This window comes from Lutra lutra, chromosome 15 (genome assembly GCF_902655055.1).
Source record: "Lutra lutra chromosome 15, mLutLut1.2, whole genome shotgun sequence".
NCBI lineage: Eukaryota > Metazoa > Chordata > Mammalia > Carnivora > Mustelidae > Lutra > Lutra lutra.
The window spans coordinates 41,170,383-41,193,099 of record NC_062292.1 but is presented as its reverse complement, the minus strand read 5'-3'; the positions used below and the strand labels follow the sequence as shown (position 1 = coordinate 41,193,099).

General features: G+C 53.4%; 1 protein-coding gene across 8 annotated transcripts in view; it reads right to left on the bottom strand.

Moving 5' to 3' along the window:
• Window positions 1-22,717, bottom strand: part of NAV1 (neuron navigator 1) — a 251,490-nt gene that overhangs the window by 95,189 nt on the left and 133,584 nt on the right. For all 8 annotated transcript variants that reach the window (XM_047704004.1, XM_047703999.1, XM_047704005.1 and 5 more), the window contains one exon: window positions 1,912-2,014. In XM_047704004.1, the coding sequence (XP_047559960.1) occupies window positions 1,912-2,014 (103 nt within the window). The remainder of the gene's footprint in view (window positions 1-1,911; window positions 2,015-22,717) is intronic.

The window sequence follows — 22,717 nt, the reverse complement described above, 5'->3', positions numbered from 1 at the left end:
TGCCGGACACAGAACCCCCCACCTCATCAGCCTGTGTGACTCCAGCAAGGGACCCCCTCGCCCCAGCCTTGGCTGCTGCTTCTCAAACCCAGATGATAGGAACATATCCTGCCTCTTCCCAGGGCTGAGGGAAGGGCTGGGGGATGGAAAGCACTTTAAAAAGTCAAAGAGCCCTAAAAACTCAGGGAATCATTGTTTTGGTTATCAAAGTGTCGACCAGGAAGAGCATAAATCAAAGACCAGGAGAGGAAGTAGCTCCAGGTCCACAGTAAACAGCAAAACCAGCTCAGGGCTCTTGGTTCCTTTTCCATAAAGGGAGACAGAAGTCAGAAGTCTGAGGCTCTCCCCCTCCCACCAGCTGGCTTTATGCAAAAGGTTTTTGGCCTCCCTCTTCTCCGCCGCGGACAGAAAGCCAAAAGGGGTCAGGCTGTCCTGCTTCATGGGCTGTGCTCAGTCAGTGGCCCCAGGACACGGAAGCTACAGCTTCTACCCTTCCTCTGTGGGTGAGTCATTTGGGGTGTGACCCCCTTAGCAACTAAGCGCTTTCTGGCTTCTTTGGCATGGAGCTGGCATGTGATTTGGTGCTGAGAGAGCTGTTCCAAACTCCCTGGATGGGGGAAGGAGGATGTTCAAGATTTCATCCACTGAGTCCCTGAACTAGCGAGCCAAGCTGAGCCCGGCCCGTCTCACTCGGGTCCTGCCCTGGGCTGTGAGGGAGGGAGGTTAGGGACAGGTGTAAGACAGCCTGAGCCCCAGGGCCACCAGGAGCCTCCCTCATGCACTCTTTTCATCAGATGTCCCCCACGCACACCCCTTTCAGTAGTCTGGTCCTGCTAACCCCACAGAATAGAGGCTTTGATTGAGTACTGAAAATATGTCAGCTATCTGGGAGCAAAGGGCTGTGTGTCCAACACAGAGAATGGGACAGGACTAGGCAGAGTCATGGAAGGAGGAGCAGGGCTGTTCTTAAGCAGAAGAACTACAGCCGATGAGTGAAAGCTATGAAGCCTGATTTCTGTTCCACTTCCTGGTCATGGTAATCCGGTCACGGTGCCCAGAGATGAATGACAGTTAGGGAGTTCTCTGAGCCACACACTTGGGCTCAGCAAAGCCCTTATCCTTTCGTCCTTCTGTCCCAACTTTGCTCTCATTTTCCAACCTCAGGAGATGGGGAGGAACCGAACTCCAGTCCAACTGGACAGGCCACTTAATCGCTCTCAGCCTTCCTGCTCCACAACCCCCATGATTTCCCAATCCTGGCTTTCTGCTCTCTCTCCTTCTACCCCCTGCCCAGCCTCTATCCCCCTCGGAGCTGACAGCATTAGCTCATCTGGGCAGCCCGAGGAGCCAGTGGGGGAAATTCTGAGTCACAGCAGAGGCCGTGGCCAGTGTGCCGCTCCAGGGAGAGGTGCCATGGGAGGATGGAATGGCCCACACCGCTGGAGGCAGCAAAGTCTCTGCAGGGTGGGGCGATGGGGCGCACCCCCATGGCATGGATCTGGGTCAGCCACTGGCTGAAGAGGCCAGAGGATACCCAGCCGACAGAAGAGGGAAAGAAGCTGGGTGTTGGGATGGGCACCGTTCTAGAATCCTCTAACAACAGACACTTCAGGACAGGAGAAGGACAGCAACTGTAACACATGAGGAGACCAGCATTGAAGGAGGGAAAGTGGACATGAAAGGTCAGACCCTGAATCATGGAGGAGGGGCTTCCCATCTCCCAATCTAGTGCTTTTCAACTCATTTGCTCAAAATGAAATCTCATGCCCCAAAGCAAGCAGATCCCAGGCAGAACCAAGCTTCTGTTGCCGAGATGGCCAATTCTCCTGTCCCTTCAGCGGTGGCCCGTGGGTTTCTGAAGCCCTACTCTCCAGCACGGGAGAGAGAGCCCCCTCGGCAGCTTAGACCTACCTGTGAGTCACCTGGGACCCTCGCAGACTGGACATGGTCTCTTCCAGGTTCTGTCGAAGATCCAGGACATTCTGCACTGTCCTCTTTCTCTGGGACTCTGGGTCTGGAGAGAGAAAAGAGCAGCTGGGTGAGTGGAGAACTTTCTGCTGAGAGTTGAGGGTGGCAGGGAGTGGAGACTGACCATGTCCCTAGGACACTGCTCCCCAGGCCATGCTGGTCACCCTAGACATGCGCTCTCGAACCACCTGACATCTCGACCCTGGGAGGGGGTCTGTGTTGTGCATGCCACCCAGACCCCCCGAGAAACTGCTTCTTCTGGCTTTCATTTTTGGGAGGCTTGCTTCTCAGAGTGGAGGTCCCCGGCAAGAGCCCCGTGGTTGAAGTCAACCGGAATGTCTGCCGCAAACCCCATCTCCAGGGATACGGTGATAAATGTTTAACAACAGGCCCTGAGAGGTGGGGACGCCCTGACCTGGAGCGTTTGCCAATTTCTGTGGTGTAAATTCTCCTCCCATGGCTCTTTTAAGCTACCAGCATGACGTCACTGACCGCACGGTTAGGAAGAGATGCTAGCAGGTAGCTCTGGGAAGCTGGTGGGAGCCAGTTCCAGCACATCACACTCCCTGAGCCCCAAACACTGACTGGGAGTGTCTGGAGCTGCCCCATGGGGTTAAGGGGGGATAGTGCAGATACAGCCCCCAAAAGTGAGGTGGCTGCTGGGGAGGTGGAGGGCATGAGCAGTCATTTTTCGGAGCATGGACTGAGCTCTGGGTGACAGTGTGACCCCAAGTGAGGGGGATGCATGAATAGGGCCATCGCCCTCAGAATCCTAAATGATCACAGGTCATTTTATTCAGCCTTGATTTCCAGACAGAATATTAACACGGTCAGATGAAAAGAACCTACAACAGGCAAAAAGCAGAATTTATCCCATCTCCTTCCCAAGGTGAAAATAACATCCCCAAAAGAGGAAGGGGTTCTGAGCATGAAGAACTCTAAGAACTTTCTCCAACCTTCTATTCATCCAGTAAACCTTATCAAACACATGCTTTATCCCAGGTCTCAGAAGGCCCTGAGGACACTAAAATGAAGAGGACCTGTCCCTGTCCCCTGCTTTCCTTTTGACTTCGGGATCCAAGGTCACAGAATGGACTCAAATCCCCCAATGTCTCCCTGAAAAGGCATTGCACGGAGAGTCAGGGGCCTACAGGGAGATGATGGCAAAGCAATGGAGAAACCCCAGGAGTTCTGACTCTCAGGCTACTTCCCTTTTCTCTCTATCCCAAAACCCTCTGTGTTCCTTCCCTGGTCAAAGTGCCCTCTAAGTCCCTCCCCGACCCACAGACTCAGCATAGTATGAGGTTCTTTTCACTACCAAAGGATGCATTTCTGAATCCCTTCAGAGGCACTTGTACCCCCAAGAATACACCCAGGCTGGCTGGCAGGCGGCTGCTCTGTCTCATCGGCCCCCAGGCGGGTGCTGGGGAGGGTGGGCCGGAAGCCAGGCCACACCTTTGCTGAGAACTAGCTCCACACCCCAGACCCAGGTACCTCTTCTCTCCTGCCCCCTTCTCCCCTCTCCTCTCCCTGCGGGAGCCTGCGGGAGGCTGCTGCTGCTGGTGGGCTCGCTCATGGTCAGCGTCATGTAGCCAATTCCATGCTCGTGGCAAGCCTCCATGCCAGGGGCCTGAGCTCTGTCCCACAGAAGTGTCGTCACTTCCGTGGCTGCCAATCCCTATTTATCCTGGCAAATGTCACCTTGTGAGCTGCTCAGTGGCTTTAACTGATGGCTTGGCATAGAATACAGACAGGATCAGAAAGTATATACACGTATTTTTAAGGCTTGGTTCCCAAATGCCCGTGGGGGGACTAAGAACATTGTGCCAAGATGTGGGTTCCTGGGCCAAGGCAAGTCTTTCATTGGGTTTGATAGCGATGAGGGAAAGGCATGCATAACTCTACGGGGTGTGCAGTCCCAAAGAGGAAGGTGACCCAGAGTTACTCAGACTTGTGTGCATGCCAACCCTGTGCTTGTACAAGCTTGTTGAATCCTCACGTTTACGGGAGATTTGTGATCTTGTCCCCATTTTACAGATGGGGAAAACCAAGACTCAGAAAGATGAAATAAACAGCCCAAGGCCACACACCTAGCACGCAGCACAGAGCCGAGTCAAGCTAGGGAAGAAAGTCGTATTTTTGGTGATGTATCACGGGGCATGTCTACACCATCACAGTCACGCAGTGATGGCACACAGTAGGTGCTCAACAAACATTTCAACAATAGATGGATGCTACCACAAAAAATCTGTCAAGAAATACATTTTTAAAAAGCATGGATAGGGGCACCTGGGTGGCTCAGTGGATTAAAGCCTCTGTCTTCAGCTCAGGTCATGATCCCAGGGTCCTGGGATTGAGCCCCACATCAGGCTCTCTGCTCAGCAGGGAGCCTGCTTCCCCCCGGCCCTGCCTGCCTCTCTGCCTACTTGTGATCTCTGTCTGTCAAATAAATAAATAAAATCTTTTAAAAAATAAAAATAAAAATTAAAAAATTAAAAAGGCGTGGATAAGGGTGCATGGGTGGTGGCTCTGTCGGCTGAGTGTTTGACTCTTGGTTTCGGCTTGGGTCATAGTCTTGGGCCCGCATTGGGCGTGGAGTCTGCCCGGGATTCTCTTTCCCTCGCCCTCTGCCCCTCCCTAATTCAAGCACTCTCTCCCTCTCTCAAATAAATAAAACCTCAAAAAGAAAAAAAAAAAGAATGGATAGATATATGTCCCTTTAGAAAGATCTTTTTTTAAAATCTTCTTTCTTTTTTAAGATTTTATTTATTTGGGGGCGCCTGGGTGGCTCAGTGGGTTAAAGCCTCTGCCTTCAGCTCTGGTCATGGTCCCAGGGTCCTGGGATCGAGCCCCGCATTGGGCTTTCTGCTCTGTGGGGAGCCTGCTCCCCCCACCCCCGGCCGCCTGCCTCTCTGCCTAGTGACCTCTGTCAAATAAATAAATAAAATCTTTTAAAAAAATATTTTATTTATTTATTTGAAAGAGAGAGACAAAGCAAGAGCGGAAACACAAGCAGGAGGAGTGGGAGAGGGAGAAGCAGGCTCCCTGAAGTGCAGGGAGCCCAATGCGGGGCTCAAGACCTGAGTGGAAGGCAGATGCTTAATGACTAAGCCACTCAGCGGCCCCAAACCTTTTTTTTTTTTTTTTTAAAGATTTTATTTATTTATTTGACAGAGACCACAAGTAGGCAGAGAGGCAGAGAGAGAGGGGGAAGCAGGTTCCCTACTGAGCAGAGAGCCTGATGCGGGGCTCGATCCCAGGACTCTGAGATCATGACCTGAGCCAAAGGCAGTGGCTTAACCCACTGAGCCACCCAGGTGCCCCCGCCCCAACACTTGTTTTTTTAAGGAAAAAATATTTAATCCAAAAGGTAGCCAGCCCCAGGAGGGTCCCTCTGTATTCTCTAGTGCTCCTGGCCTGGGGCAGGGGAGTGTGGGTATGGGAACCTGGATCTTAATGCTCTAGCAGTGACTGAAAAAGGGATATTTTCCTACTTGTCACTGCACTGATCACAGTGCCCTGTATCTCCTCCCTCCAAGACCACTCTATCCCCCTACCTCATTTCCATGTCGGTAGAGTGGGGTGGGAATGCCCCTAGAGTCTCATAGACTTGCCAAAAATTAGAACCACAAGTGTCCTTGGAAGTGACCCGATCCAACCTGGTCATAGGAGAGATGGGAGGCTGAGGTCCAGTGAGGGCTCAATGAGCTGGAGGTTAATGGAATGATGTCTGGTGCCAGGCCTCCCAGCAGTGTAGCCTAGAGGCATACACGGGAGTTTGGGTTGGACCCTGATTTGCTGGAGGGTGACCTGGATCCCTCCTGCAGAGGCTATCCCCCTGAGCTCCCTCCATGCCCCAGCACTGCCCCCTGGTGGTCATCCTGGGGATGCCAGCCTGCTTCTCAAAGGTTCAGCTCAGGGTAGTGGCTCCTGAGAAGTCTGACTGTGCACCCACATCTGTGGTGACAGAGACCTTCCTCGGGGTACAGCGGTAGCCCCACGATGAGAGCACTGACATGCACATACAGGGAAGGCTTCTGGAGCTCAAGAGGCTGCAGAAATTCTGGCTAGGTTGGGGGGCAATTTGATGTTCACATCCATGACCTCAAGGCAAATCTTTACACATATAACTAGTAAATATGAATAAAGTTGCATCTGCAAAAGAATTCACCCACCCCTCTCACCCTTGCCCACTCTTGACCTTCACACTATTCACCTCTGACCCCCCAACTCATATCTAAGCTTCCCCCTTTCTCATCATCTCCCATGAGGATCAGAGATGGGGTGAAGGTTGGTGAGGTACACACCATCTTGTGATGATGACCCCAAAGCTTGATGATTTGCTTTACTGGATAAGTCATGGTGTCTCAGAGGTCACCTCCATGTGTCAAAACATCTCAATGTCTACTCTGGGCCTGGAGTAGAGGCCTAGGGGACGTAAGAGAGCACAGACACGGCAGACAGGGAGGGCCTGGGAGTTCCTCTCCTCCCTCAGCACCCATCCATGTGGGATGCACTCAGGGCTCCCGGCCTATGAAGCATCTTTGTGCAGGTGAGAAAAAGGCATTCTCCAGGCCAGCTCAGCTGGGGTTTTGCTCTTGTTAGGGACCACGCTGTGGCCAGGAAAACATACCTGTCCCCTCCCTTGGATGCCCGGATCTAAACACCCCTCACAGCCCTACTCTGAGGCTCTGGGTATGCCTGCTCTTAACGCCTACAGAATAGGATCCAGTTGCAAGGATGGCAGGTGTATGCGTGCATGCGTGTGTGTGTGTGTGTATGTGTGTGTGTGTGTGTGTGTGAAGCAGGGCTGGACAAAGGCCAGCTCCATGATGACAAGGAGGTCTATGGGGGGAGCTCATGAGACTGTCCCGGGCTGCTGCTCCAAGCCTTTCCCTGCAAAAGGACCAAGCAGGGAGGATGTGTGCCGTCCTCTGGCTCAGAAGAGGGCAAGACCCTCCCCCAACCCAGCCATCACCATGGTAACTCACAGCTGCTGCCAACGTCGCCCTCCCAGAATGCACTGGGCAAGGCAGGATGGTGTTTCTACACACTGCTGTCTCATATGAGACCGCAGAGCGCATACTGCTTGTCATGAGTCTTGGGGCTAAAGGACTGGCAGTCAAACAAACCTGACACATAGACACACACACACACACACACACACACACACACACACACAAATGCAAATAATGTCCGCTACTGAAAGCTCATCACACAGTGGGCATGACCCCAAGCACTTTCCCCGTCTGTGGACTCCAAAGCTCCTGTTCTTTCCACTACAATAGACTGCCCCAAAGTACACATGCCTCCGGAGTACATACCTACTTGTGGTCCAGCCAATAGTTTGTGCAAACCATTAGAATCACAAGGAGTGGGTGTCTGGGGGGGCTCAGCCAGTTAAGTGCCTGCCTTTGGCTCAGGTCATGGTCTCAGGGTCCCGGGATCGAGCCCCGCATTGGGCTCTCTGCTTGGTGGGGAGTCTGCTTCTCCCTCTGCCCCCATGCCACTCGTGCTCTCTCTCTCTCTCCTTGTTTGCTCTCAAATAATAAAAAAAATCTTAAAAAAAAAAAAAAAGAATCACACGTGTGCAAGTCTGCGGTTCTGCAGACATGTGCACCGAGAGGTGTACGTGGAGGGACCCGTCCTCCACTGTCAGTGAGGAAGGAAAAAGATGAACGCAGCGGCACAAGGGTCGTTTAATCTGGAGAAGGGCTAGTTCATCAGGAGGAAGCCCTGTGCAGTGGGTGGCCAATCAGGAAAACAAGCTTCCTGGGGGAGGGAAGACTATGATAAACTTGAATTAGACTAGGAAGACAAGACTATGACCTTGAACTAGGCTAGGAAGGCAAGACTATGAACTTGAGCTAGACTAGGAACTAACCAAGAAATGGAGATGTGGAGGCAAGAGCGGACCGGGCAGTGTTCCAGCAAGAACATAGGTCTTCGAGTCAGAAAGACATTTGGGATCCTGCGTTGTCCTTTTCTCGCTGTGTCTGATCTTGCACAAGGCACCTCAGCTCGCTGCAGTTTTCCCCTCTGCAAAATGGGGAGAATGATGGTGCCCCTCCCCTGGGAGGGTTGTGGTGAGGGTGACGGTGCTCATTCCCGTTCGCACATGCTCCGCATGGCACTTAGCACACAGTCGGTGCTATATAAACCGAGGTTCTTGTTTGTCAGAAGGTACACAGGTGCGGGTGAACCGAGGGTGCGCAGCCGCACCGGGGCTGGGCTGGCTTTTGGGTTCTTTCGTTTGCAGGTGGGCAGTGCAGTTCCAGAGGACTCTCCACCCTCCTTGCTCGGGCCGGGGGAGGCCACCGTCCTTGAAGGCAGGGATCGGATGAGGTGGAAACGAAACCTCGTCTCCGAGTCATCAGGTCTGATGACAGCCCTACACCGACCATAGCGACGTTCCGCCTTCAACCCTGCTCCCCAGGACCCCGGCTCTGCTGTGGGAGAGGCTGGGCCCTCCCTGGCCAGCAGTCTGAAATCTGATGTAGGAAGGGATGGGGGCCTCCAACACAGGGTAATAACCCCACCAGATTTAGGGAGGAAGGGGAGGAAGGGGGACTCCAGGGAATCCATTACCCAGCAGTCAAATCTACCCAAGTTCTGTACAATTTTAATTATTAGCTGACAATTAAGTAAACTGTGATAACTGACTGCTGAAATCTTAATTACTTCCACCAAGGTTTCAGAAACCACATTAGTAGTTTTGCCCAGGGCAAAGGCCACAGAGGACTGGGTTCTTGGCTGACTTCTACACTGGCTTCTGCTGTGAGTGGCTGGGCTCCCGAGAAGCAACAGGAGAAACGGAAGTGACTCAAGGGCAAGAACATTTTCAAGTCACGGCATTTCAGAGCTCGGGAGACTCATATGCCCTCACATTTTATAGATGCAGGAAAACGACACCTCACTCAGGCCCAGAGAGGGAAAGGCGTGGCCAATATCTCCCAGGTGGGGAATGGCAGGGCAGGTGTGCCCTGGCCCGGGGCCCTTTGCACCCGAGCACTGTGTCTCCTTGCTGGGTTGTGGGCTGGGGACGAGAGGCACTGAGATGAGTCTCCAAAGGGGTTGATAGAAATGTAAATCACAATGGAGCACCTGGATGCCTTGGTCAGTTAAACATCGGACTCTTGACTTCTACTCAGGTCATGATCTCAGGGTCATGAGATCAAGTGGGGAGTCTGCTTGAGAGCCTCTCTCCCTCTTCCTCTGCCCCTTCCCCTGCTCTCACTCACTCTCCCTCTCAAAATTAATAAATAAGTTTTTAAAAACAAACAACGTAAATAACTTTTTGGAATGGTCTGGTAAGAGATACACGTAGATATCCAGGCTAGACCAAAAGACCTGCAGAAGGAAGAATCCAGCATCACACACACACTCACACACACTCCTGTCTCTCTCTCTCTCTCTCTCAATCACTCTCAAGAAGAAAACAAAAAATCTCTCCTGACCCTATTAGATCCCAAGGGCGGCGTCCAAGTCTTCTCTAAACTCAAGAACCTGGCAGCTTGGGCTCCGAGTACACATGGGTCAAATGCCATTACAATAAAAACCGTTATGAACACAAGCATTCCAGCCCTAGCCAGTGGGCCGCCTTCCCCAAACGACCACAAAGGATGCTTAGCAGTGGACCATATCACAACTAGTATCTGTGGCTGACATTTTGTGTTTCCCACAAGTCAGATGGCTTTGGCATCACATTTATCTCTGTCCTCTACTCAAGGACGCACACTTTCAAGGTCCGGCCAAAGGAGGCGACGGGGACCCACCTCCGGGGAGTCCTCAGCCCTCCAGGTCTCTACCGCCTGCTCAGAAGTTGCGCTGGGTGGGTCCTGCAGGTTCTTGCATAAGATGCGGGATGGACTCCTAATCTTGAGTGTCGGAAGGCTCCGTCCCCCAGTGCGGCTGGAGCGGGCGCGGAAGGGGACGGGTGAGCCAGCCCACTAATCTCCACTGAGCTCAGGCAGAGCAAAAGACGTCTGCTACAGTTCCACCTCCTCCCTCCACCCTGTCCTCACCATCTGATGAGCCAGAGGCCCTAGAGAGAGCACTGGACGGGCCTCCATGCAAGAGGCACCCCCCCTTCCATGGAGCAAGCAGGCGGGGGACGTTTTATTCGGTTCCTGATTCTGTCATTTCATTCATCCCCCCACGTAAGTCACAATATTGTCAGAGGCAGTTGTCACAGAACCCTGCGGCGTGACAAATCACACACTTCTGGTTACGGAGTGCTCCTGCTTCCCGGAGGAGCTCCCGGGGAGATTCATCCTTGCCCCAGAGAATCCTGAATCCTCCCAACTAGCGTGTGAACCAAGCTGAAGCCGAGTGTTTGCAACCCTCCTACAGGGAGCTGCATGGGGCAAAATACCTAGAAAGAGCCAGGACTCAGGAAATAACTTATTGGCCACATGGATGGGAGGCAAAGCAAGGCAAACCAGGAGACAGAAGAGAAATCTGGGGCCAGAGAGGAGGGCAAGTGTGGTCCAACCCTTGTCTGGGATTGCTAGGCTGGTGTCTCTCCAGATCACCTAGAGTTCTGATTTTGATTGAGTCAGAAGGCTGGGATCAGACAGCCTTGGCAATGTGTCTCTCCTGGGCACTGGGCTAAGAGGAGGGGGGAGGCAGGGGGACAGGGGAAGAAGGCAGCAGGGGCAGGCTTGCTTTCCCAAGGGCACACACTAATTAGCTGTGGGGTCTTGGATTAAATGATTTCCCCTCTCTGGGCCTCAGTTTCCTATCTATAAAATAACGGAATTGGAGGGGGGCACCTGGGAGGCTCGGTCGGTTAAGAATCTGACCTTGATTTCGGATCAGGTCATGATCTCAGGGTCCTGAGATTGAGTCCCATGTCAGCTCTGCTCTGGGTGTGAAGCCTGCTTAAGATTCTCTTTCTCCCTCAGCCTCTCCTCACCCCTCTCTAAAAAAAAAAAAATAATAATAATAAGGGAGTTGGGGTAGGGGATACCCAAGGCCCCTGACCAGCTTTGACCATCTGGTTCTATAGCTTTGTAGTTGGCTGAATCCATATAAACATCCTTTCTCCCAGAATGTGTTACAGATGCTGGTGTGAGAGTGTCATCCCTGCTGATTATGACTCAGAAGGCTGAGTTAGAGCCGGGAATCTGCGTCTTTGCAAGCCCCCAGTATGGATGATAAAGAAAGTCACAGTTCTTTTTAAAGCTTTTATTTATTGGGGCGGCTGGATGGCTCAGTCAGCTGGGTGTCTGCCTTCAGCTCAGGTCATGATCCTGGGGTCCTGGGATCAAGCCCGGTATCAGGCTCCCTGCTCAGCGGGGAGTCTGCTTCTCCTGCTCCATCGCATGACCCTGAGCTCATGACCTTAGCTGAATGAGCCCCGCAGGCGCCCCCAGAAGGTCCTATTTTGAGGAATTCTGACATCTCGTTGCACACCACCAAAATAGTATGTCCAACACAAAACGGGGCTCATTTCCTGATGCCAGGCCACTGGGCTGTGTCCTGGCCTTCAGACTAAGTTTACTCCCTGGCACACGTCCACTGTTTTCTGGGAAAGCCCACTCCTCCATCTCCAGGCCACCAAGGAGCCACCTCCATCCTGCTGCTCCGGTCGCTGCTGCGGAGAAGGGCCACAAGGGGGCGCTGCTAGCCCTCAGCCAGCCGTGGCCTTGAGGCTGCCGCAGCACTGCAGAAGGGCAGCGGTCTCTTTCTCAGGCTTTCAAGCGGCAGCCACCTGGCTGTGCAGCCGCAGGAAGGGTCTTTTCCCTCTGCATTCTGCTTAGGACACCTCCTTTCCTCCCAGGCTCTGCACTCCCAGGGCCGGCTTCCTTCCCCCAACCCCAGGGCTTGGTGCCTGGGTTGTACTAACATTCTTGGAAAAGAGCCAAGAGTTTGCAGCATCTACTTTGGGGAGCCTGTCCTGCTCATGGGGAGAGGGAGCAGTGCCTGGCCTCTGGGGTGAGCCAGTCAACCCTGGGTGTGCAGAGGGTTTGGAAGAGGTGTCTGGGAACCTGTGGGTTCTACTTGGCAAGCTCAGATCCAGAGCCAAAGTCTAAGAGAGACTCCAACGGGCCTTTCTGCTCCAATGCCCAGCAGACGAAGGGCTGCCCGTGGAGAGTGGATGAGGGTTCAGATCTGTGCTCTGGTGGTCTCCCTCCACTCCTCTGCAGTGTCCCTGAGGCGGGAAGCTTGCCTGATGAGGAGGAAGGAGAGCCACCCTCGCCATAACCACCCCCCCATGCTTGACCTGGCCCTTTCTGGGGTGGGGGCTTGGGGGATGTAGCAGCCTCTCTCTGCGGTGAGCAGGAGGGAGGAAGGGAGCCAGAGGGCAGCTCCACAAGGCTGTCGGGGTCAGGCGAGTTCAGGCTTGCTTAGCTGGTGAGCAAGTGCAGCCTTTGGAGGGGAACATGGAGAGTGAGTATTAAAGCTCCAGGGAAAAACAACACCTCGCAGCCACTTTGTACCATCTAGCCGCGATACTGCTTTAGGTAAGGACCAGTGGAGGGGAGTCAAGGCTGGGGGCCGGGGACCAAGGGGGGGGATGCCTGCCTGCACCCCTGTAGGGAAGGCGTGCTGCTGGGAGAATTCCGTCGTCTTCTCTTCCCCACCCCATGTCCCTCCGAATGTTAGGTTATGGGATCAGAGAGAAGATTTACGAACATATTCAATCTTCTCTCCTTTAGAGACTTGGATGCTGGGCTCAGCTCGCGAGGGCAGGCCTCCTACAGAAAATGAGCTGCCTGCCTCAGCAGGAGACACCTGCCTCTCCTGCCCGGTGGACCTCAAGACTTCCTGGCAATGTTTTCCAGCAGTGATGCTGCCCAGACCCTACATGGGACACCCAGCTCCAGTGAGCCGGGAGTGGTTCTTAGAGCTGCAGTTTACGCAGCAGAGAAAGCAGAGAGGGGAAAGGAAGCGAGGGAAAGGGCTGGGTGCTGGGGGCTTGGGGCTTGGGGCTAGGCCCCGGGTGGTTTCTGACTGTGAACTAGTGATATCAGTATTGCTAACTCCTCCACAGCGCTGTGTGCCACACACTGGTCTAGAAGCTTCATAAATATCAGCCCATGTAATCTCCATTACAGCCCTGGAGAGCAGTCCTGTTAGTAACTCAGTTTTGCTGTTGAGAAGCATGAAGCCCAGAGAGGTTAAGTAAGCTGCTTAAGGTGAAACAGCTGTGAATGGCGAAGCCAGAATTGGATCCGGATAATCGGACTCTTCGGCTGCGTTGTCCAAGACCGCAGCCCAAAGCCACAAATGCGTATCGAGATACACAAATACGTAGACAGAGATGTAATTCACACGACAGTCACCCCTTTCAACAATTCGGAGGCGCCTGGGTGGCTCAGTGGGTTGACCATCTGTCTTGATTTCAGCTCAGGTCATGATCTCGGGGTCCTGGGATCGAGCCCCATGTTGGGCTCCATGCTCCGTGCAGAGTCTGCTTGAGAGTCTCTCTTCCTCTGGCCCTTCCCCCCGTGCTCATTCACTCTCTCTCTCAAATAAAGGAATAAAATATCTTAAAACATAAACTAAAAAATTAAAAAATGAAGTATAGTCCACTGGTTCTTAGCACATTTGCAAAGTTGTGCAACCATCACCATCACCTATTTCCAGAATATTTTTATTAACCTCCCCTCAAAGAACCTCCATGCCTATTAGCAAGCACTCACCACACCCCCACACCCCAGCCCCAGCCCCTGGCAACTACCGATCTCTATTTTCTGTCTCCACAGATTTGCTAGTTCTGGACATCTCATATAAATCTAATCACGGACATTGGCCTTTTGTGACTGGCTTCTTAGCATGATGCTTTCAATGTTCATTCATGTTGTCCCAAGTATCACTATGTCATTCCTTTTCACGGCTGAATAACTTTCTACTGCTTGGATATACCATATTTTATTTATCCATTCATCACTTGATGGGCATTTGGGTCATTTCCACGTTTGGCCTATTTTATGAATAAAGCTACTATGAACATGCATACGCAAGTCTTTATATGGACGTACTTTTTCATTTCTCCTGGATAAATGCCCAGGAGTGCATCACTGGGTCACACGGTAACTCTGTGTTTAACATTCTGAGTATCTGCTGGACTGTTTTCCAAAGTGGCTGCCTTTGGGGCGCCTGGCTGGTTCCACAGAGATTCTTGGTCTCGGGTTGTGGGTTTGAATCTCACATTGGGTGCAGAGATTACTTAAAAATAAAATCTTAAAAAAAAAAAAATCTTAAAAAAAAAAAAACCAACAAAACAGCAACCAAAAAAACCCCAAAGCGGCTATCCCATTGCACATTCCCACCAGTCGTGTGCAGGTTCTGATCTCTCCACATACTCTCTGACACGTGTTATTATCTGTTTTTTTTTATTATTATTATTACGGCCATCCAAATGGGTGTGAAGTGTAAGTCACTGTAGATTTAATTTGCGTTTCCCTAATGACTAATGAAGTTGAGCATCTTCTATATTTAAATTAATTAAAATTAAATAAAATTTAGAATTCAGTTTGTCATTTGCCCTAGCCACATTTCAAGTGCTCAATGGCCACATCGTCACCCTGGCTCATAAGCACTAGAGACAGAGACCATTTCCATCACCTAAAAAGTTCACTGGACAGCACTGCTAGAGCCCAGGGGGCTTGGTCTATACTATTATCACAGGCTGTTTCTTTTGTTTTTCTTTTTTTCTTTTTTTTCCACTGGCTGTTCCTAAGAGGTTTTCCCTTTAATGAACTTCGTAGTCTGGCAATTCCACTGTACAGATGGGGCCCATCTTGGGTTCCTGGGGGTCCTGCAGCTGAAGACGACAGTGGGTCAGACAGAGACTTGCCAGAGCACAGGATCTGAGTTAGTGGCAGAAGAGAATCAGCAGTAAAGGGGAGGGCACACTCTGGCTCTGTGCTTTTGTCATTTAGCTCCTCCAAATCTTTGACATTCCTTCCTTTCCCAGGACCTACCAATGGCCAGGGACATGGTGCTCTGTCTCTGAAGATACTGCTCTTTTGATGGGAGACCTGCCCCTGTCCCGCCTCTGCCTGCACCAGAACTCTGGGCTGGGGCCCTCCGAAGTTCTCCCACCCAGACCCTGCCATCCTCTCTGCTCTAGAGGTGCGTCCCACCTGACTCCTCTGGAAGGAGCTGGACTTCAGCAAGGGGACAAGTCGCATGGATAGACTACCACGGCTTTTGACGCAGCTGCTGACCCTGGGAAGCCACTGGCCTCCACCTTAGCCATCCACACGGGGCCCGTTCTCTGGCAGCCCGCAGCTGGGAAGCTGCTGTGCACATGCGGGGGTCAGGTGTTGTCAGCAGTGCCCAGGGGCCTTGCTGTTCGCTGGGGACCGATTAGAAAATGGTGAAGAGGGGGTGGGCCTAGGGAAGCAGGGACAGACTCCTGGAGGAGTTGGCCAATAATCTGAAACCAAGAAACCAAATGAAGGGAAGGAGTGAGCCAGACCACGGCAACAGAGCAAGCCCCCTTCCCAAGCCCCCAGCTCAGGAGTGATGTCATCTAAGCCAAAGCCGAGCCACAAGAGAGAAAGGACTGCCTCTGGCTGTTGGATGGCAGGAGGCCACGGGCCACACAGCCAGTGTTACCCCCAACTAGCCTGTGACCTGGGGCAAGGTACTTAATCCTTGGGCCTCAGTACTCTTACCTATAAAGTGATACAATGACACATCCCACCCTGTCTCTTTCCTGTCTCTTCCCCCACTAGACAGTGACCTCTGGAAAGGCAGAGCCGTGGCCCATTCATCCTTATCTGCATACGACCCCTCAGACACAGGCCATGCTCCCCTCACTGTTTTTTTTTTTTTTTTTTAAGATTTTATTTATTTACTTGACTGAGAGATCACAAGTAGACAGAGAGGCAGGCAGAGAGAGAGAGGGGAAGCAGGTTTCCCGCCGAGCAGAGAGCCGGATGCGGGGCTTGATCCCAGGACCCTGGGACCATGACCTGAGCCGAAGGCAGAGGCTTTAACCCACTGAACCACCCAGGCGCCCCATCCCCTCACTGTTTTAAACAATATGACGGGAGAGAGGGTGTGGGTTTGGGGTGAGGGTGGCACGTGGTGGGAGACAGAGCACATGTGCAGGGCACCTGGTCTGGTCAGCCTGTGTATGTGCCCGTGTAGACTGCCCTGGCCGCAAGCCTAGAAAACGGCTGGCGTGAACACTCCTCAAACACCCGAGCAGGCCTGAGCCTCAGAGGTCGCTGAACAGAAGAAGAAACTGAGGCCCAGCAGAGTGGCAATGACTCGGTGGCGACAACACGGCTTGTTGGTTTCAGAGCCAGGCTGGGGCTGGAGGAGGTAGAGGTTGGGCTTTAAGGAATTCTTTGGCTCAGAGATGGTTTGGGACAGTGGGTGGGCGATGCAGGGCTGCCCCAGTTGGTGGGCAGAGGTCTCTCTGCCTGAGGGGGCTGCTCACACCCCCCTCTTCTCCAGCCCCACCTCTGCCTGGAGAGCATCTGCTCCCACATCTAAGACCCATTATCTGCCCCACCTGGCTGCCTCCCTGAAGGAGTCACATTTCTGGAAGCGCCTTCTATGTCACGGATGCCCTCGACCCTCTGCTGCCTCCCCCTGGGGACCCTCGGGCTCAGCCCATCTGCCGCTCGCCCGTCTCCCCACCTTCAGGATGATCCTACTACCCACTAGAAGGACCAGTCTTGGACAGAGGCCACTGCACTGCCCCCGTGGCTTGGGCACAAACGGAAGCAAGAAGGAGTAAGGTTAGCTTTAAGGACTTCCAATTAAGAAGGCAGAGAAATCCCACAGTGAAACTTAATAAAGGTTTGCGGAAGAGTTATTAAAAAGCAGGCAATTGGGACGCCTGGGTGGCTCAGTTGGTTGGGCAGCTGCCTTCGGCTCAGGTCATGATCCTGGCGTCCTGGGATCGAGTCCCACATCGGGCTCCTTGCTCATCAGGGAGCCTGCTTCTCCCTCTGCCTCTGCCTGCCATTCTGTCTGCCTGTGCTTGCTCTCTCTCCCTCTCTCTCTGACAAATAAATAAATAAAATCTTTAAAAAAAAAAAAAAGCAGGCAATGTTCTCTGAGGCGGGAGGGGAAGGGGACAATATTTACTCAGTATTTTCCATGTACCGACCATGATGCTACACACGGAACCACAGTTTCAGCTACCCACGGTCCCGAAGTCAGTGACCCTCCCAAGTACGTGAGAAGGTCAAGAGCAGCCTCACGTTGTCACAGCGCCTACGTCATTCCCTGCCCTTCACCTCAGCACGAGGGCATTTTATCATCTCGAATCATTACAAGAAGTGTGAGATGATGTTATTTTTTTTTTAAGATTTTATTTATTTATTTGAGGGAGAGGAAGAAAGTGTACCCAAGCAGGGGGAGTGGCAGGCAGAGGGAGAGGAAAAAGCAGGCTCCCCACTGAGCAGGGAGCCCGACGTGGAGCTCCATCCCAGGACCCTGGGATCATGACCTGAGCTGAAGGCAGAGGCTTAACCCACAGAGCCACCCAGGCGCCCCAGTGAAATGAGTCTCATTCACGTGACCTTCACTACAGTATATTGTTGTAACTGTTCTATTTCACTGGAAGTTATTACGGTTAATTTCTCACAGTGCTCAACTGAGCCATGGAACTCTATCCGAGGTCTGTATCCAACAGAAAAAACCTAGTGGATACAGGGATGATACTGTCTGAGTTACAGGCATCCCTGGGGGTCCTGGGTCATGTCCCCTGTGGATATGGGGGTATGACTATACATTTCATCTTTTAACACAACAGTCACGAGGGTAAATATAATTACCCCCGTTTGATAGGCGTATGGCTCAGAGAGGCCAGTTAACCTCCTAAGGTTCACAGCTCGCGTGAGCGGTACAGTTAGCATGTGAATCCACGTCTGACTCTGAAGTCCGTGCTTTTCCCCAAATACATGATAAATGACAGTCAAGACAGTATCGTCAGACCCCAGGAGGCCCTTCCTGACTGACACGCTGGACCTGCACTCCTCACACGCGCAGGAAGAGGCCCGTCCTTCGGGCTGCAGAATGAATGAGCAGCAGGACTGCCAGGAGACGGGGAGGGACGGGCGGCAGGCCAGGTCAGCGTTCCTCCGACTCCAAGCCTCGGGGCCGCCAGCCAGGCCGGGCCTCGCTGGCAGTCACTGCTCCTGCCTGACACTTCCTCGAGGGAGCCCTTTCTCCCCACTGGGCTTTGTCCCAGCTCGGGAAACTGCAGGTCTTCTGGCCTCGGAAGAACCTTCCTAGAGCATCTGGCAGGCAGGCTGTGTGGCCCGCTTGCCAAGACCAATGGCTCTGCTCGGCTGCTCCATCAGATCACTCAGAATCCTCCCCTGGCCTGCCCAACACCAGTGCAGGAGCCTGGGAACCAGCGGTGGCCACAAGCAGGGCTCCGGCACCACCCCCTCCTCCTGCCCTCCCACCCTCTCCCCTTCATGGGGAAGATATGTGGGGGACTGGAGGCTCCCATCCCACCTCCTCCTGACCCTGTCCTGCCCCTGCTAGCTGGCCTCTCACTGGAGAAGCCAAGGCCCCCGGGTCCCAGACCCAGCATGTCCTGGTGCACCTGGGAGCAAGCTGCTCAGCCCTTCTGGGCCTCAGTTTCCCCTTCTAAGAGAGAAAAAAAATCAACCCCATTCCCACACTTGCGAAAGCGGGAGAAAGGATGTGAAAAGAGAAGGGAAGTGAGCAGAGAGCTTAAGGACTGGGCATTCTTCTCCAGTGGAGTAGCGTGTCAGGGCTGGGGTCCCTCTGGAGAGTCTGGGACCCATACTGAAATGAAGCCCAGGGAGGGGCAGGATGAAGCACCCAGGCTCAGCCCTTGCCCAAGCCCAAGCCCAGCAGGGCCTGCATACATCCCACGGGCCCAGGCCCTTGGCTGCAGCCACCAAGGGACTAAGGACTGGTCACTGTTTGAATGGAGCTGAATTCCCAGGGCAAAAACATCTCCCTTGGAGATTTCCAAGTTTGACAAGCTACAAAGCCACATCTAAGTTCAGTGACAACAAATCCATCCAGTGTGGAGCTGGAGCCCCTTCCCCACCAGCCCACCTGGCCTATGTGCTAGGATCCTTAGAAGAACCCAGCACTCCTGTTTCTTCCTGCAGGAGCTCTCCGGAAGAAGGGCAGAGAAGGCACGAGAGGAAAAACTCCACTCTGCATGCAAGTGACGCCCAGCTTGGACCAGGAGCCACACACAGCGCTGGAAGGGTGAGGACGGGGAGGGCCAGCCTGCCTGCCGCAAGTTCTCGGGGCTGGAGGCAGGCCGGGCAGTGAGCTGCCTGCACTCGGGGCACAGGGGCAGTGGGGCCTGTGTGTGTGAGCCCCTGGGGAGGACAGTGCTGTAAGAATGTCCGAGGGGAGCACGGGAAAGCCAGCTGCCCTCTGCTGCTCATCTGAACACATGCAGGCTGGAGCAGGAGAGGTCTGAGCATGGAGGAGGCTGGCCTGGGGGAAATTTAGAACTGGGACTCGGCCAGGCTTCCAGGGAAAGTGGACAAGAAAAATGAGTACTTAGGGCCTGGCCGGCCTTGACTCTTGGAAATCCACAGACCCCTTTGGCTGAATGCATATCCTCTGCCCCTATCTGGAGGCAAGAAGGCAAATTAACATTTATTAAATGCCTACTGTGTGCCAGCGCTTCACACTCCTGTGTCATTTAAGCCCCGTGACACCTGGTGAGGCAGGCACTCCGAGGACCCATTTTGCAGCCGTAGAGACCGACGAGTAATTTGCCCTTGGCCTCAGCCGGGAAGCAGCAGGGCTGGGACGAGAACCCATCTTCTCTGATTGCACTTCCAGGGCTCATCTCCATGAGTCACTTGGGCGCCCATCACAGATTTTTCGATGAGAAAGCAACCTAACAGAGCAGAGCCCAGAGATAAATCGCCTGGCCATTCATGGCTCTCCTGATTAGCTTCTAACATTTGTCCAGAGGATGTACCTCTTCTTGAGGACATACTGCCAACCAAGGCGATCGTCCCGGGGTGCTGAGACCCAGCTCATCCTGCCACGACTGGCGCCAGGGCTGGGGATCCAAGACATGCTCTCCCTGCAAATGCTCCCTAGCCCATCCCGGGGAAAGAGACCCAGGCAGCTGGTGACCCCTGCCCCCAACCCTCCCAGGGGTCATCCATCTTTCATGAGACAGAGGACGCAGAGGGGGCATCCCAGCCTCAGAAGAAGGGTCAGAGAGAGATGGGGACTCAGCTGCACGTGCCTAGCTCCAGCACCCCCCAGCAGCCAGCAGCTGGTTGACAGGCGGGGTCCTCTGGCCCTCCAGGTTACTTGGCCACTGCTCCCACTCCCCATTACAGGGGGCAGCTCCCCTGGGCCCCTAGTCCTAACTGGGTGAGCCCCCAGTGATGATTCGGGAGCTGGTCTCCTCCCGCTCTGTGCTCTGCGCTGAGGGCGGTTGCCATGGGAACAGCTGGCCAAGGATGTGCTCACTCCTGGAGACCCGGATGGGCGTGCCTGGGGACAGGGGTAAGCAGACGTGACTGGATTGATGTCTGTGCGTGTTCCCTCCCCCACCAGGAAGCCAAACCAGGGGTCATGCTGGGAAGAGAATTTTGTATTGGAGTGCCAAGCCGTGGCTGGAGGCTGGGAGATGGCTCAGGTAGCTTCGGACAGACCCTTCCCCCATCCCTCAGTCCAAGGAGTACCAGGGCCTGCCATCCACACCACTGTGGGCCTCTGCGACATGAGACTTGCCTATCCCTCAGATGACATCTGAATCCCTGGTTTGCGTTCGAGGCCCTCTACCCTAATTCTTTCATCTGATCGTCATTACTTCTGTCTAGATTTCGTCCCCTTGTTCAGGCAGATCTCTGCGGCCTCCCATCACTGCACCTTTGCTTGCTCCATCCCTCCAACTGCTCCCATCGAGAGGGCCTTCCCCACTGGGGTGACTTCCACCCCATGCCTCAATGTCCACTTCAAGACCTACCTCCTCCAAGACACCTCCCCAAGCCATCCCAGTGATCACTTCTTCAGCTAACACAACATTTGGTGTCTGAGCCACTCCCGCCAAGGCACACGTCCTACTTTTGTAAAAACAACTCCCAGGGCATGCTGGTCCTGTCTCCCCCACCAGACACGACACTACGTATGTGACCCCACTTCAATCCCAACAGCACTGGACAGGACACATCAGGTGCCCGGGAAATGTCGGGCTTATGGAGTGAGCACCTTTGTCCCCTGGAGAACACGCACTTGCCTACAGCCTGGCCCCCTCCCCTCAGGTAGGAATCACTAGTCCTGTCTTGGGTCCCTGCTGGATCCTGCCACAGGTTTCTAGCACAGCCTCTGTATCCCACTACTGCCCAGACTTCTTGACACATCTATCTGCCCCTAGGGAGAACACAGTGCCTGGGATCGAGTAGGTTCTACATAAAGCCCGCTACACCAATTCATCCCCTGGGCATGCAGTCAGATGGCGCATCCTCTGTTCCACCCACCTGCCATACCTATCCTGTCTCATGGGCCTCTCGGGCTCCTAGATGGGCAAGGAGGCAACCTCTTGTCCCCACGCTATAGACTCCCCTCTCCTGCACTGCAGCCCGAGGCCACGGCTAGGCCATCGGATCTCTCCAGCTTACTCCCTGCAGGAAACTTTCATGCCATCCTCCCCACCCCAGCTCCCCAACCTACCATCTCAAGTCTTGCCTTCCGCCTTTCCAACACCAGCAGCGCCTATCTCTGCCAGTCTGTCCTGATTCTGAGTCTCTGGCCTGCCTCTCTGCATTCTTACTTCTGCAGGCACAGATCCAGGGCCCTGTGCCTGCCCCTCCATGCACGTGGCCTTTCAGACAGCCTGTGCTTCATGGTGTGCCCAGTAAACACCTGTCCAGTCACATACGCGGGCCTTTGTCTTCCTCCCTGACATCTCAGCCTCGGTTCTCCCCCGTCAGACACAAATCAGAGAGAAACGGCTCCCCTGACACCATAAATGCTTTTAATGGAGATCAGAAACTCACTCTAAAGGTTTTCCTGCATTTTCTAGGCCATTACAAACTCCTATTACCAGGGAGCCTCAGTGATTTTTCCCTGGGCAGGCAGATGTATATATTTTACTGGACACAGAACTCTTTAACACACATTGAAAAAACTATAATAAAATTTACCATCCCAGACTCGTAAAGCTGGAGTTCTCTGTCACCTCACTCCAGCTCTCAGCTTACAGAGATCCTTTTCCTAGAAGGATGCCAACAAGCCTCACTCAGCCAGCTCTTAGGCGAGTTTCCTCTGGGCTCCCAGGGCACCCCGCATCCCCCAACACAGGACATGGCACTCGCCACGCCATAATGTAGTTAGTTGCCTGGCTGCTCGGTCTATGTCCTCCCCTGGCGAGCATCTGCGACCTTTGCTGTATCTTAAATGCATGTAACCCGGGCTCCTAAAATTTTGTGAATGAATGAATAAATGCTCAAATGGCAGGAAGAAAAGAAGACACAGTCACAGAGCAGCTCTGAGAAAAAGTCGGGGGGAGTGCAGGGAAAGGAGACACAGCCTCGGAGAGTAAGTGACACACAAGTAGGATTCCCGGCCAAGAGGAGCTGGTGTGCTCCCCTGTGGGCTGGCTTCAGGCAGAACGCCATTCCCCAGTCCTGACATAAGCCCCCTGGACCACAGCCAGGGAGGGAAGAAAACAGGTGACATCTGGTGCTCCAACTCCAAAGGATGGTAGTTAACTTTTGGAGGATTGTATCCAGATATATTCCACAGTCAAGTCCAAGTTTACCAGGAAGGAGTGCTGAGATCAATTAGCAGAGGTTTTATA